The following is a 16,744-nucleotide window of genomic DNA, read 5'->3' as shown; positions in this document are numbered from 1 at the left end:
TGAAGTGCTTTCTATATGCCAGGCACTGATAATTTTCCTCTACAAAAACCTCCCACAAGGTCAAAAATTCATTTATTTCATATAGGATCAGCATCCTTTATTTATTGTGAAATTCTCTATAGAAATTGATGAGAGCTGAACTTTTGCTATCTATTATTCATTCTTTTCAATAGTGGGAAATCTATATAACTTTTACTGTTTAAATCTTCTGAGGAGAGAAAACTTCTTTTCAGAAAATATTTTGAAATGTGTTTAAAAGATTTTATTTTTATGTTCAAACCAAATTAGACTTTTATAAAAATACACTTAAGTCTTTTCCCCAAGAATTATAAAAAATTAAAATGGCAATTCCAGCTACTTAAATATAATACAGTCTATATTAATAGGGTATTTTCAGAGATTATAATTTTGAGAGTGACATACTTCTTTTCTGAGGGTAGAGGAAAATGAGAGGGTAAAAATTGCTGCTGTAGTAATTTTTTTCCGCTAACGTATATAATGCCTTAAAACACATTACTTAGATAAAATTGTATTATCTATTGCCTTAATTCTTCAATTTCCCTTTACAAAAATGAGCTGTGTGACTTCAGGTAAATCACCTAATTTCTATGCCTCAGCTCCTTATTTGCAGAAATTGGGGATTATAGGATTGTTGGGGGGATTAAATGAGTTAATAGACAAAATGCTTAAAACTGTGACTAGTACATAGTAAAAATTCTGTACACTTTAGTTATTGTTATCATTGCTTCTAAGATGAAAGGGACCACAGAAGTATAAGCGTAGATTCCTGCCTAACATCAGTCTTCATGACCTTAAATTAATGTGGTTATTTTTATTCTTCTATAACAGAAGGTTAAAAAAGATCAAGAAGTCTATACTTTGGCCCACCCAGAGCTAGCAGAGAGATGAGGTCAGTGGCGATGTTTCTGGCCAGCCCTGCTGCCGGCGTTCTGGTGGGAGGGAGTCAGTGGCTGGCACAGCAGTATCTGAGGCGTGCATTGCTAATGCCACTTCAAAGGCAGCTCCCTCCTATTTTTATCCTAGGGCAGGAGCCTGCCTATGCAGTTGCCTCTTGAACAAAAGGTTCTGCCAGGTCTCTGACACCTTTTAAGGCCTCACAGACTCTTCTCACAATAACAAGAATAATCTGTTGTGCTACGTGGCATCTGATTTATAAACACAATCTCTACTCTACCCATAATCTTGAAACAGTAGCCAGCATTCTTACCGTTTTACAACCAAGGAAAGTAAGGCTGGGAGAGGTTGAATCATATGGGTAAAAAGAGGCAAAGGCAGGACTCCCAGGTCAGTGTGATGTCCAAATTCACATTCTTTCCAATATAACATGCTGGCTTCTATTGTCAGTTATAACTCTTAGCCTCTCTCACAAAGGGATTGCCTTCAAATCTAAAATAAAAATTTTTTAAAGTTTATTGTTTTAGAACCAAAAATTTAATCTGATAGCTAATCAAAGATGAATTAAGATAAATGGTTAATGGCAAAGCCAAGATGAGAAGCTCTAGCTACAAGGCTTTATCTCTTATTTTGATGTCTAAGTATGTTTATTGCATTCATGGAACTATTTAAGCAACGTATGGTTACTTGGCTACTTTTCTATTCAATAGTACAATTTATTAGTCCTGGTTATCTGCACTATTCTTGGTAAGCAGAATAATACTGCTGATTTCGGTTTAAAAAAATGGACACTTCCATTTTTTAGATAAGAGACAGTTACAACAGAATTTCCCAAAACTCCACTTCTTCCACCAGGAAGATTTAAGGTTCACTTGAGAAGGCAGGGAATATGTGATAGAGACTGTCTTATTAAGAGACTAGAACAAAAATGACCTTAACATTCTACTATCCCCCTGACTACTTAATTGTATCTAAATTATATCAAGGGAGCATTTGTCCTATACTTAAAGATCTCTAGGTAATGGAATTCTATATCCCTATGGAGAACTTCCTTCCAATGTTGACCTGCTTCCATTGTCAGAAAAATTGTAATTGAAAACTCTTTAGAGCTGGAAGTGCCCCTAAGAGATCAGATAGTAGAAACTGCCATTTCCTACACCTGCTTGCAATCTCACGATAAGTGGTAAATTAGCTTTCAGCTTTCTCTTCTCCAAATCTAACCCATCCCAATTTCCATTATCTTTTTCTTCTTTGGTCTTTATTTTTAAATCTTACAAGTAGATTTTGGGCTGTCTTTAGGATTCATGAATCATTTTCTAAGACTTTTCTCATTTGGGGAATCAAAGCAGTTTAAAACCCTTACACTTCCACTGACCTAAATGCAAATCATTTATTTGAAGCATGTTAAAATCTTTTACCTGTTTAGAAAATTTTATTTTTCATAAACATTGATCAATCCTATCTGTTTTGCCAAACATGTCTTGGTGTGCATATTGGTGTGCATGTATTGGGGGTGGTGGGATGGGTCTATTTGTGTGAGTCCCTCATCACATGTAAATGACATGTGAGAAGGGCTACATCTTGGGACAGGACCAAAAAGTTTGGTGAAGATAACTGAATTTCCTGATTATGGCAGTCTGATATAGAAATTATTATTCATTCATTTCACAAATACTTACTAAACATCTACTTGGCAGGCACTGTTCTAGGTCAAGGGATGTCTTAATGAATAAAACAATAACCCCTACTTTATTTTTTTAAATTTAATTTTATTTATATTTTTATACAGCAGGTTCTTATTAGTCATCAATTTTATACATATCATTGTATACAGGTCAATCCCAATCTCCCAATTCATCACACCACCATCCCCCCCGCCGCTTTCCTCCCTGGTGTCCATACATTTGTTCTCTACATCTGTCTCAATTTCTGCCCTGAAAACCTGTTCATCTGTACCATTTTCTTGGTTCCACATATATGCGTTAATATACGATATTTGTTTTTCTCTTTCTGACTTACTTCACTCTGTATGACAGTCTCTAGATTTATCCACATCTCTACAAATGACCCTATTTCGTTCCTTTTTATGGCTGAGTAATATTCCATTGCATATATGTACCACATCTTCTTTATCCATTCGTCTGTCGATGGGCATTTAGGTTGCTTCCATGACCTGGCTATTGTAAACAGTGCTGCAATGAACACTGGGGTGCATGTGTCTTTTAGAATTATGGGTTTCTCTGGGTATATGCCCTGTAGTGGGATTGCTGAGTCATATGGTAATTCTATTTTTAGTTTTTTGAGGAACTTCCATATTGTTCTCATAGTGGCTGTATCAATTGACATTCCTACCAACAGTGCAAGAGGGTTCCCTTTTCTCCACACCCTCTCCAGCATTTGTTGTTTGTAGATTTTCTGATGATGCCCATTCTAACTGGTGTGAGGTGATACCTCATTGTAGTTTTGATTTGAATTTCTCTGATAATTAGAGATGTTGAGCAGCTTTTCATGTGCTTCTTGGCCATCTGTATGTCTTCTTTGGAGAAATGCCTATTTAGGTCTTTTGCCCATTGTTGGATTGGAATAACCCCTACTTTAGATGGAGCTAAATTCTAGTGGGGAGAAGCAGGTAAACAAAATAATTAAATAAACATTTATTATGTTAGACAGGCATAAGCCTAAGGGGAGAAATAAAGCAGGGAAGGGGGATAGGGAATCTTGGGGATGGGGGGAAGAGAGAGAGAGATTGAGAATAGCCAAATAGTGATCATAAGATATCTGAGTAAGGCCTGAAGGAAATGAAGTAGGATCACCCTAATATCTGGAGTACTGTGTTCCAGGCAGAGGATCAGTGAGTATAAAGGTCCTGAGGCATGAGGGTACCTGATCTGTTCAAAGGATAGCAAAGAGGCCAGCGTAGCTGGAGCAAAGTGGGAGGTAGAGCACAGGAGGAGATGAAATCAGAGGTATAAGGAGGGGTGAAACCAGCAGATTTTGTAGGGCCTTGGGGGTCAGTGAAAGAACTTTGTTTCCTGTTGTGAAATGAGAAGCGATGACAGAGTTTTAAACAGAGGACTAAGTGACAAAATCTGACTCAGGTTTTAACAGGATTCTCAATATGGCTGCCGTATTGAGGCTAGACTAATGGAGCAAGGGTGAACTGGGGAACTAATTAGGAGACTATAGCAATAATCCAGGCAAAAGAGTATGGTGGGTTAGCCCAGGATGGTACCAATGGAGATGGTAAGAAATAGTCAGATGCTGGATGTGTTTTAAAGCTGACAGTTCAGGTGTGGAGTGTAAGAGATGGGGAGGAGTCAACAATCACTCCAAATATTTTAACCTGAGCAAATGGAAAACGGGCAGATGCCTGGTGCTTTCGTCTATTCATGTGCCCTTTCATGGACCTCTGCTTTGTAGAATTTCTAATCAGTGATTTACAAGTCAAAAGAAATGCCATTTATTCCTGTTGGCTTTTATTGGAATCTGCTTATGATAAAGTATATGTTTGTGATGAATATTTACTGATCATGTGTGTTTAGAGAGAAAGGAGTCGAAGGAGTTGAAATAACATTTGTCAGCTGGAGATTCTCTACTGTGTATGTGTAAGCAGGATTTCAGCCAAGAGAATTTTTTAGCTTATAAGGTTTATGGTATGAAACAGTTTGAACTTCAAAACGTATATCACATTAAACTTCTTTGGCTTCTAGGGCTATTTGCATTGCTTTAGAATTCACTTCTTTGTCCTAGGTAAACCTCAGATGACCTTTCCTTCTTTTAAATGTCAAGTGTTTCCTGGCAGCTAAATTGGTTACTGGACAGTTTAACAAGGAAGCTCACTAAGCTGCTTCATTAACAAGCTATGTGGATAAGTCAACATCTAAATGACATAAAAGATAGTTCATGTTAAGCGGAGAAAGGCCCCCCGCTCCTCTGAGCTTTTCAGCTGACCTGAATGCAGGGTGCCCGGTGTCTCATCTTCAGAGAGAGGGAGTGCATCTCATGTGATGTATTCCCTACTCACTGGTGCCTACTTGTGCTTGTGACAAATGGCAAGATGCCAGTATCAATTAATCCAAACTTAAGATTTCAATGACCCTTTCCAAAATTTCTAACATCTCATTCCATTTAGTTTGCTTGGATTTAAATCTTTTTTTGAAAAGATATTTTTTTCAAAACAATTGCATTGCAAGTACAGTGTCATATGTATTTCATTAAGAACCCCGATATGAGACTGCCTGAGTTCAACTCCCCTCACTCCAGCACTTTTTAGCTTTCTACCCTTGCGGAAGTTACTTACCCTATTTAAGTGTCACTGTCCTCATCTGGAAAATAGGGATCTTAAAAGTGCCTACTTCATGGGGTTGTTATGAGGAATACATGAAATATTCCATGCAAAGCAATTAGCACCCGCCACTGGGCACACAGTAAGTGATCTACTAGTGTTGGTTATTGCTGAAGGCAGAAGCAGGAAAATCCTTCCTTTGTGTTTATCCTTTTGATGGGAATACATAACACTGGTGATTTGTGAGTTCAGTGTGAATATTTGCAGCCTTTACTGCATGCATTTTATTGGACAATCTAAAGACTGACATGTACTCTCATGGATTCAACACTTAAATGGCACACTGGTCTAAATACACAGAGACTGTTGTTCTACGTGCAATATTAACTATGCCACCTGCCAGATGACATGGCCCCTCAGTCAGTTTGAATGATATCTTCATGGGTTTGCTTTTGGTGATTGTGTTTCTGTAAGTACATCTGCTTAAGGAGATCAAGACATTATATCTGCATTAGTTTTATCTAACAAACTGGGGGGAAAAGGATGCAGATAACCTGAGGGAATGAACACCATAGATGTTATTTCCCCTTCGTTGGAAAAGTGAAGAAGAGCATCAGGTGGTGAAGGTGTTCCGAGAGAGCCGAAGCAGCCTGGAATATGTGAAGGAATGGCTGGAGAGGAGTATAAGTAGATGTACTTTATGTTATCAGGATCAATGGGGTAAAGTTATGGGAGGCAAAGTTTGGTTCAATATATGGAAGACGTTCTCAACGATTAGAGCTTAAGGACTGCCTGAGATGCCCTGGAAATGAGTGAGGCCCCTTCTCTAGGGCAAGGCCTGGGTGCGGTATAAGGTTTCAACTTTTAAGACTATTTGAAGTTATTAGATAAATTTCTTGAAATTAATTAGTAGAAAAAACCACATTTCATTCTATTTTTAACCTATATTTCATTTGAAAAAGAAAAATAAGAGAAAGAACTATATGCTCTACTGAAAATGATAATGTTATATAACAGAATATTAAAGTGGAAGTTTCCCCCAAGGCCCTCAAATATAAGAGATGCTGCACACTGAAGTGAGATTCCAGATTAAAACATTGACTTTACAAAGAAAATAGTAGACATGGGTATCCTGGTGTGTCCACAGATTAGCAAACCACTTCCACAATTCTTGAACTCCTTAGGTCCAGGTTATTAAAGGGGGTCAGAGTCTGGTAAGGAGAGAGGATTTTGTGAGGAGGAATTCTGGAATGCTGCAGATCAAGGTGTGTGTTTGGAGTAGGTGGAGTTGGGGGGCCCTACCCTCTCACCTCCAGCCTTGTGAGAAAAGAGTTTCAAAGTGGCTTCTTAGGGAACTTGATCCGAGATGTCAGCATGTGGATGGATGGGAGGTCAGAGTGGGTGGGCTGCAGTCAGTCTGACCCCCTCCCAGGATATCTACAGGGTGAGAGATGGTCTGAAAAATTATTTTGGCAAAGAACCAGGATATCTGCTGCTGCACTCCCAAAGGCAAATGATGTGAGCATTCCCCATGGACCAGAGCAGGCCAGGAGTAAGGAAGAGCTGGATGGGGTTGTCTTGGGGCCTCTCCAAGGGTGCAAACAGACCCTAGTAGCTACAACGGTAGGTAGACAGCTTTCTAAGGGGTGCAGATTGAGTTACAAGTTAACCCCTAGAATTGAGATGAATTGGCATGAACCAAGGACTACAGACAAGATATCTGATAGGAATAAGAATCTTCAAATATCCCTTGAAAGTTTTCTTCTCTGGGCCTCCCTGGCTCTGAGAGTGAAAAGCCAGAATATGATGTTACCAAATCAAGTAAAAATTTCTTTCTGCTCTTTTTTTCTCTATCCTGTCATTCTAACCCCAGGGGGCTGGAAGTCAGGGTTAGTAAGCTAGGAGAGGAAGAGGAAGAAAGCATGAAGAAGCCAACCACAGTGCCTTCCCTGAAGGAAGGTGATCCTCTTGAAATGGGCCGCAGTTGGGAGGGAGAGATTTAAGTCTGAGATTGGAGTTTGTTATTCCAGTGGCTGGAATATTCTATGTTGAAATAAAGTGGTTTGGGTAACTTAAGGTAATGACAGGACTAGTCCTAAAAGGAAGCAGAATGTCACAGGACCTGCTAAGTTTTCATCAAGCAGCAGTGAAAAAATTTCTTTCATTAAAAAAACTTAAAGGGGGCTTCCCTGGTGGCGCAGTGGTTGAGAGTCCGCCTGCCAATGCAGGGGACGCAGGTTCGTGTCCCGGTCCGGGAAGATCCCACATGCCGCAGAACGGCTAGGCCCGTGAGCCATGGCCGCTGAGCCTGCGCGTCCGGAGCCTTTGCTCCGCCACGGGAGAGGCCACAACAGTGAGAGGCCCGCGTACCGCAAAAAAAAAAAAAAACAAACTTAAAGGGTAGTAGGAGACAAAAAGAAATAAGCATTTTGATAACACATCATACATAATAATACACAAAAAATAACCAATTTAACATACTGGCTACAGTTAAGTGCTCTCATATCAAAATTAAATTCTTTCGATAATAATACAACCCAAGATAGAAACTGCAACCCAGAATCTAACCCATGTGTGGCTAGGATTCTACCATCAGACATCCAAACTCCAAAACAGAAGAAACACTTCTGTTATTTTCAGGTTCCTTTGGTCATTCCTGGCTCAGGATAGATCACATGGCTTCATTTAGCCAGCCAAGCAGAGAACAGCATGAGCCTTGGGACAGAGATTGACAGAAGGAAATAGCACCAAAGAACAAGATGTGAAAATTGCTTTGGGGAAATACGTTAGAATTAGGGGTTTGGGTGCAGGCAGAGACTAGAGGCCTGAAATAGTTTTGGCATGAACAGAAACAAAAATGTACCTAAAGAACTATTTATTTATACCACAGTTGTGTCTCTAACCTAAGACAATTTGTAATTTTATTCTATTGTTAGCATTTAAAGGAGCATGAAGTCACATTTGGCAGTCTGTGGAGTATATAGAAGAGCAATTGTCATTTTGTTCATTGAGGTCATTGCACTCTTCCTTTACGACCTGCACTGCTGCTATATTTGGCATATGTCTATTCTACATGAGACTTTTCTCAAAAGCTTCAATGCTATTTTAAATTTCTCTTCAGAAAACTATGACTTACTCTTTCAACATTATACTTCAAAGTTTTACTCTTTCTCCCCACATTCAACTGATTAATGTTTTTTGCCTTAGCTGAAAAACAATCCCTGATGTCTTTGTTTTTAGAGTATCATTCAACAGTGTTTTGAACTTTTACATTTCTGTTAAGATTCCATTCTTCTGAAGATTTCCCAACTAAGTGGGTAGAACAAAGACCAGAAAATAAAGTTCTCTCTTTCATCCAGTGTTTTTCATGCCCTATCACTGAGATGTATACCTTCACATTGTAATTAATACTTCCAAATATATTGATAATTATTTATTTTTCCAGTTATTAGCCAGTGATGTTAGTTACCTGTATGTATATTCAGGAGCCTCTCCTATATTTCTGTGGAGACCTGAGTCTTTTTGTTGCCATCCTTTAAGTCTCTGTTGTTTTAAAGACCAGACTAAAGCAGGTGCTATATCTGATGGAAAACAGATATCACTGGAATGTGAAAAGTGTCCCAGGGACTCTATAGACCAATGTTGTTCTCTTTCTTCCAGAGATAAGGACAAAAGGGAGACATAGACACATACTGTGGGAGAGAAGAGCTAATTCCTCTTTATCATGCTGAATGTTAATACTTCTCACAGTGTACAAAACTGGCTATTGGTCCTGTCAAAATAGGTAAAGAGTCTCTTCTCTAAATTGACCTCTGATTGACTAACTCACAATTGCAGAGCTAAAAACTGTACTGGATTGTATGCTTCCTGAGGAGAGGGACTTTATCTGAAGCATCTTTGTATCTTTAGCTCATGGGAAAGTGCCTAGAAACATTAGGTATTCAATAAAATTTTTGTTAAATGAATAAATGAATGAAAACAATGTACTAACAATGTGGAATAGAAACCAAGTCCTTAAATAGTGACTTACTGGATTTAGATTAAGAGAAGGAGATTAATGAAAACAAGTTTTTGCTAAAAGTCAACCATTATTACTGGAGTTTTTTTTTTTTTCCTTTTGGCTGCGTCCCTTGAGGGATCTTAGTTCCCCCACCAGGGATCGAACCCGGGCCCCACTCAGTGAAAGTGCTGAGTCCTAACCAATGGACTGCCAGGAAATTTCCCCATTATTACTAAAGTTTTAATGACTGAAAAGAGAGAATCAAGATTCATTATATTGACTCCCTTATTCTTTATATGCAAACCAAGATTGAACCACCTACCTTCTTTGTGTGCCTAATGGAATAACAACAGAAATACCTAAACATTTTAATCTGAGACATTTTGTCCAAATCCAGGTGTTGCTATTCATTTTAAATTTAAGAACTTGATTAAGAAAGAAAAGCTGTTGAAACCATTTATAGAATCTGAACACATTTTTAAGCATGGCAATGTTTTTTGTTCAAGAAACACAATGTTATGATACTTCCAAGTTGACTCATTTCTGTTAACTGTGCCTTTGATACTTTTTGCTAAGAGTTTGTCTAAGGGTCTCATGCAAATGGGAATGTGTGAGAATATAATGTATATAACCAGACTTCAAGGTCCCTGGAAACACAGAATGGGTAAAAAGAGAGAATAAAAGAGCTTTCAGTAATTTATATTTCTGCATATTAGACAAACTGAACATTTAGCATACACAAGGGAATATTTCAGGGACACACACTCTTAAGGAAATAAGGAATGTAATACACATAAAAGGAACCAAAGCACAAATGAAACACGTGGCTGAAATGTTTCCTTCAAGATATGGGCAATACACCACACTCAGGAAATAAAGATCGATGTGATTTTCACGAATGTATAAAAAGAATTTGGCTGGAAAAAGGCGATCTACTCCATCAGACCAGTAACGTTGAATACATCTAAGTAGTTTTTCTTTGTTTTTGCTATATTCAGTGGATCAATATAACATATTAAAAGTCACTTGGGAAAAGTACAAAGCCCAGTAGCTCATGGTCTGTTTCCAGAGTTATCAGTATGTTAAGTTCATTTGGTATCAGGAAAACAGGATTAGAATGAGGGTGGGCTGTGGATATAGATATGAATATGAAGAGTACAGACAGAAGTAAGGATGGTTCCCAGTGATGACAGGGCACCTGCCATGGTGGTTATGCCTAAGAAAGATGGTAGCAATTGGAGCTATGGGTTCAGAAAAGGAGAGCAAGGAGGAGGTCCTAAATGAGGGCCAAGTCCCAGACCAGCGCTAATAATACACTGGGTAGAGGCAGCCTATCTTGGCTTTAGGACTAAGCATTGTGGTGATTTGATTTTTATAGTGCTTAGTAATGGTGTGGAGAATACATTGGAATAACAGTCAATCAGCATAAACCAACATGAATGAGATATATTAACATTTTCATTATTTCTAGCAGAGTGGACGCTCTCTTTCTCTTCCTGGAAGACCAGTCCCACCCACCATCTCTACAACATCTCCTTGGGTATACCAGCCTGCTTATAGCTACTCTAGCAAACCAACTGATGGGCTAGAGGAAGCAAACAAGAGACTAACTCCTGGGGAAGCAGCAGCCAAGTCTTCTTTTGGTTTACTGGATGATGCCTTCAGACCCAGAAACATTCAGGAATCCATTATGGCAAATGTGGTCTCAGCAGCTCGGAGGAAGGTGCTTCCAGGGTCATCTGAGGATTGGAGTGAAAGACTGTCTTATGTCCCTCAAACCCAGAAGGCCAATATGGGCTCATTTGGAAGGCAAGAGTATAATGTTGCATTCCTACCCAATAATCGTATGCCTACCAACTCCCAACATGATTCACAGGTGCCATATGCATATTATAGGCAGCCTTCCAGAAATGATTCTGAAATAATGTCCATGGAGACCAGGTCTGATTACTGTGTTTCAGTAACCAATTGCAACTATAACCCACACCCAAGGGGATGGAGACGCCAAACATGAAAGTTAGAAGAACTGATCATGTGCTACTTATCATTTTTTTAAAATGTTTCTTTGCAGTGGTTTTCACTTTTCCAACAAATTTAGATTCACTTTTGATCTTGGCTTGTTCTCATAGGTCATTTATCTGAGTTTGTATGTGTGTGTGTGTGTGTGTGTGTATGTATATGCACATGTGAGTGTGAATCACTTCCTTCTCTGCAGATGCATAGAGAATTTCTTTGAAGAAAACTTCATTTTCTGTGTTGATGGCACTTATATGTAATTCATAACATTAATTCCATTTATTTCATTAATATGGAGTAGTTCTAGGCAACTAAACTCTCTGAATTAAAATGAAATTAAGTATTTTCTTGTATGTGCCTTAGTCTAGGAAGGAATTAATGAAATATGGTATGCTAACTGTCATTAGCAGTAACAGCAAGAATATAACATTGGAGAATTTTTCAATGGGGATATGCCAATGAGTAATAATTACATAAAAAGGATTTCCTTGGTGTTATTTTAAGCATTTCTCTGAAATATATTTTAAAATTTGGTTTTTGGAATTGAAATATAGATGTTCTCAGAAAGAAATAAATATTTGAGAGTAAGACAATTATACATTTCAGACAGATTTTTGAGGTAAATGGCGTAATATGTGGGGAATAGAAAGATTTAGGTACAGGATTTATTTTTAATCTACTTAAAGCCAGTAGCCTGAGACAGGAATAGATTCTGGGTTCAGGTGTTCTCATTTGTCAAATGAGAATATCAGATTATTTAATCTCTTATATCCTTAACAGCTCTGATATTCTGAGTTTCTCTCATTTGTAAAATGACCCTTGATGCATTATTCATTTTTATTGCTCATCATATAAATATCAGATTAAGTTTAGGAGTGGATGAGGTCCCTGGTGTCACTATATGTATCATTAAAGGTCCAAGAGGAATTGTTGGGCAGCAGGTTTTGTGCTATGTGTTACGTGGAGTGAGGGTTGATGTGAAGAAAAAAAGCTATTAGTGGATTTAAGGAAGTGGTAGAGGATGTGTCTGTTATTATGCAAATGTAGGTCATGACCATTTATTTAGTTATGGAAAGCATGCCACAGAAGCCTATGCAACAAGTGGTGCTTCTTTAGAAAGACATCATTAGGATGTTCAAAGGAAGTTAAACAGTTGCTTGGACAATTCCATGACCCATGCCTTGTTAGCATGACTATGAGACAATCAGTCAAACACCTGCTCCTCACTGCCATACCCACAAAGTATTAAATACAAGGAAATTCAAAGTATTTTACATCATAAACAAGCATTGAAAACATTTTAAAATGAAAACATCTTGAGTGTTCAAAACTTTCTTAGGTTTCTAAATATGATTATTTTGTTTTGTTTTACTTTTTTTGACTCTTGAATTTATCACTATGATGGTCTCTTTCACAGAATAAAAATTTTAAAAATTGCCAGGATACAAGTAATCCCTTATGTTGGAAACAAAGAAATAAAAAGTTGAAGAAATCACAGTAAATTCTATTGGTAATGGAGTCACCCAGATACTAATTTGTTCAGTTATTAAGAAGAGTACTTTCTAAAGTTATATTGTTAAATTATCTTAAATTGACACAGCATTAATTCTCTCAAATTATAAGATATAATTATTGATTCCTAAATTGTTCCTATGGAATCTTAAAAAAATAATGTCTGGTATATTGATTAATCTGTCAGGAATTCTCAGGAATCCCTACATAAAAATTCTTATAGTGGTCCAGTTATTCTAGATGTCAATGTTTTAAGATATGCAGAATTTAGCAGAAAAGATTTTGTGTGACAGGATCATATCCTATTTTGTTGCTTTCTTTTATGATGCTAGAAGTTATTTCCTTTACTCCTTAGATTTTAGATACTTCAATCCCAGAAGTTAATGTACATTATATTATTCACTAAAACTTTCACTAGACTCAAAATAGAGAGAAGCAGACATTTTAAACTTAAATATTATTGTAAAACAGCCATCTCCCTCTTTGCATGCACTAGATCAAAACAATCATTGTATTAAGCTATTTGAATTTATTCTAGACATCAAGAAAATGACAGTACATGGCAGGAAAGTTATGCATTTTTCATTCACAAGGGAAATGACTGTCTCATAATTTTATTAGAAGTCAACGTTTCAAGAAGTCATACTTTGCAGACATAATTCTGAAAAGCAGAAGTGCCATTGTCAAATCATCACAAAATGTATGGGTATTTATCTCCAGTTTACTCAAAAAGGAGTAAAGTTAGATTGCTTACACTCAAGCTAGTGTTTGAGCTAAGGTTGCCATGCTGATATCTGATTCCTTTTGAGAATACCTAGATAACTACTGTTCTCACAAAAATAAAATCAGTTTGTCTTATATTCCAAATAATAGTCTTTTTAGAGAAGAGCTGTTGCTTTGTAAATATATACCACATGTGTTGTAAGACATTTTTCTACTAGTAGCAGTCACATAGGTACAAAGAGTTCTGTTCCACCATGGATTAAAAAGCATTCTCTAAAAGTACACTAATTTGGCACCTCCTTTCCATCTTGAGTTTAAATATATCATTGCATGCGTGTGAAGTGTCTGTTATTAAGATGATTTAAATACTGTGCTGTATTTTAAGTTTTATAACTGCACAATTCTAGTCCATTTATCTCTGAATATGTCTCATGTTTTGGCCTCATCACACTGGAAAGGGCTACACAGTTAGGGCTCAAGCATATACATATATATATTAATCAATTGAAACTTTGGATAAAAAATATATCAAATAGGCTCAGTTATTATAATTAGAGAGGAACTGTAGAAATGTTTGTTTTTAAGAGAAAGTAGATTTTCACATTTGATTTCTTTTTAAAGTAGAAGTATCTACACTGTCCACACCTCTTCTACTAAAATAGACTGTTCTGCTTATTAGCTTAACATTTCCACCTTTGTTTATCCCAATAGACTGTATTTGAAATATGCATACTGAAAATCAAAATTGTATTAGTAATAAAAATTAACTTGAAAATCAACTTAAATAGCCTTTTCATTTTTCCTTATAAAAAATTGTTTTGAAATAGTCTTCACTCCAAAGATTTAACCTTATCTACTACATATTTTTAAATTTTAGTTTCTACTGTTATCAGCTTCCAGACACATCAAAAGAATTTTATGCTGGTTGGCAACATTTTAGCTGTAACATTTAAAAACTTAAAAAAAAAATTTACCTCAAAATATGATCAATTTCACATGTAAGTTAAGAGGTTTTGGATCCATATTTTAATATTAGAATATTATTCTTTATTAATTTAATATTATTCTCTATTAATTCTTTCTTTCATAGTATTGAAAATCAGTCCTAAGCACAAGCATAGCCAGTGGTAATATGACTTGATAATGTGTTGATTGGATTTCTAAAACCACCCTGGACTCAGGGAATCTACCATGTTTGTCATTCCAGGGCTTCTGATCCCTCACCTTGATTAAACTGAAGGTTTCATTATAATAAAGCATATTTAAGTAAAGCTTTTAAAAAATGACTTTGGATCTTCCTACATACGATTAAAACCATCAGCTGGAATGTGAGCTCCCTGGTCAGTGATATTATGTAGCACAGCTTTTTGATAATTCTTTTTTTTTTAATTATGAATAAAATGGCTGTTTTTGGCATTCTGATAAAACATATTTTTTAAAGGGCCAGCACTGGAAATATTCTTTAAAAATGAGGACCATTTTAAAGATTTAAATAACTTAAGAGATAGTAGCACTATATTGTCTGTCAACTTAAAGAAAAACACACAACATAGAGTTGTGAGTTTAAGTTTTATTCAGGGTCTTACTGAGGACTACAGCCAGGAAGACAGTCTCTCAGTAGCTCTGAGAAACTGCTCTGAAGAGGCAGGGTAGGAGCCAGTATATCTATGAATTTTTTTTGCTAGGAAATACTGGTAGTCAAGCAAACATCTTAGTAAAAGATTATTGCTAATCATATAGAAGAGATATCTCAAATTAATGATTTTTGTGCTTTTCTGCAAGAAACTGGGCTCACTGAAATTATTCCTGAGATGTGCATCTTAACTACCTAGGGGTCTGTTTATCCAAAGCACAGAATGCCTCATCCTGTTTTTTCCATGCTGTATTCCCCTCAGGGTGCACTGTTCTGTCGGTGGGCCAACTGCAGTAGATTCCGACTTAACCCTTTGTATAACCAGAGGATGAGTGACACTCTCTTCTTTTTTTGTTCACATGTCTGAAGATGCTAATGCCATAGAAAAAGCCCCTTTCCTCTTAGGAATTCCTAGCACTCAGTAAACTATAAATCTCAAAACGTGCCAAGAGATAAGTTATGTTATCTCCACATGGAGCCAGCGGGCAGCCTGAGGCAAGGAGAGTCCAATTCCCTGGCTAGTCACCAGGAAGACAGCAACAGAGATGCTTCAGGACTAGCCAGTGTTTCCCTAGTCCACATAGTACCAGAAGTATTTAGTGCAAAGTATTTTCCTCAGTGGTTTTGGAAAATAACAGGATCTGTGACTTCTCAAATTTAATGAAGCAGTATTTTTCACAAAGGGACATTTCATTATTCACAGCATTATAAAATGTGACAGTTTATATTTCTAGAAAGAGTCTGGCAATCCCCCCTACAAAAATCAAGTAACTTTATGAAATCCACTTAAAGAGGAAATGCCACCAGTGTATCTTGCTCTGATATTTTTTTCCTCTCTAAAGTTGTAGCAAAGAGTTGCTACATTGTATCTTCTTTGTCCTTGACTTTTCTGTCACTCTTCTTTTTTTTTTTTAATGTATTTATTTATATTTATTTTTGGCTGCGTTGGGTCTTCGTGGCTGCGTGCGGGCTTTCTCTAGTTGTGGCGAGCAGGGGCCACTCTTCACTGTGGTGTGTGGGCCTCTCACTGCGGTGGCTTCTCTTGTTCCGGAGCACAGGCTCTAGGCACGTAGTCTCAGTAGTTGTGGCACACGGGCTTAGTTGCTCCGTGGCATGTGGGATCTTTCCAGACCAGGGCTCAAACCCATGTCCCCTGCATTGGCAGGCGGACTCCCAACCACTGTGCCACCAGGGAAGCCCCTCTGTCACTCTTCTTAATAAACTGTCCTCCATTCCCACCTCCAGCCAAGAGGAAAAAGCTTCACCACCTCTTCAGGATTTTGAGATTTATGCTTATTACTTGAGGGTCTGAAAAGGCTTTGTAGAGCAGGACTGCCTCACCATGATGATATGAATAAATGCGAGGTTTGCCCTAAATTACCAAATAAATTATAATGGGGTATATGTAGGCAAAGGCACAGTTTTTTTTAAATTAATTAATTAATTTATTTATTTATTTTTGGCTGTGTTGGGTCTTCATTTCTGTGCAAGGACTTCCTCTAGTTGCGGCGAGCCGGGCCCACTCTTCATCGCGGTGCGCGGGCCTCTCACTATCGCAGCCTCTCTTGTTGTGGAGCACAGGTTGCAGACACGCAGGCTCAGTAGTTGTGGCTCACGGGCCTAGTTGCTCCGCAGCATGTGGGATCTTCCCAGACCAGGG

General features: G+C 37.5%; 1 protein-coding gene across 2 annotated transcripts in view; it reads left to right on the top strand.

Moving 5' to 3' along the window:
• SYNPO2 (synaptopodin 2) overlaps positions 1-11,214 on the top strand; it is a gene marked incomplete at both ends in the record, with an annotated part of 168,692 nt that extends 157,478 nt beyond the window's left edge. Inside the window, one exon of one of the 2 annotated variants that reach the window (XM_079696788.1) lies at positions 10,675-11,214. In XM_079696788.1, coding sequence (XP_079552914.1) covers positions 10,675-11,214 — 540 coding nt within the window. Of the gene's footprint in view, positions 1-10,671 lie in introns of both variants that reach the window. The other variant, XM_079696787.1, reaches the window with a different exon arrangement.
• Between the last annotated feature and the right edge of the window lie 5,530 nt (positions 11,215-16,744).

The sequence above is a fragment of the Hyperoodon ampullatus genome (genome assembly GCF_949752795.1).
Source record: "Hyperoodon ampullatus genome assembly, chromosome: 1".
NCBI lineage: Eukaryota > Metazoa > Chordata > Mammalia > Artiodactyla > Ziphiidae > Hyperoodon > Hyperoodon ampullatus.
The sequence above is the reverse complement of the archived record's forward strand: the minus strand, read 5'-3'. Positions and strand labels throughout refer to the sequence as shown.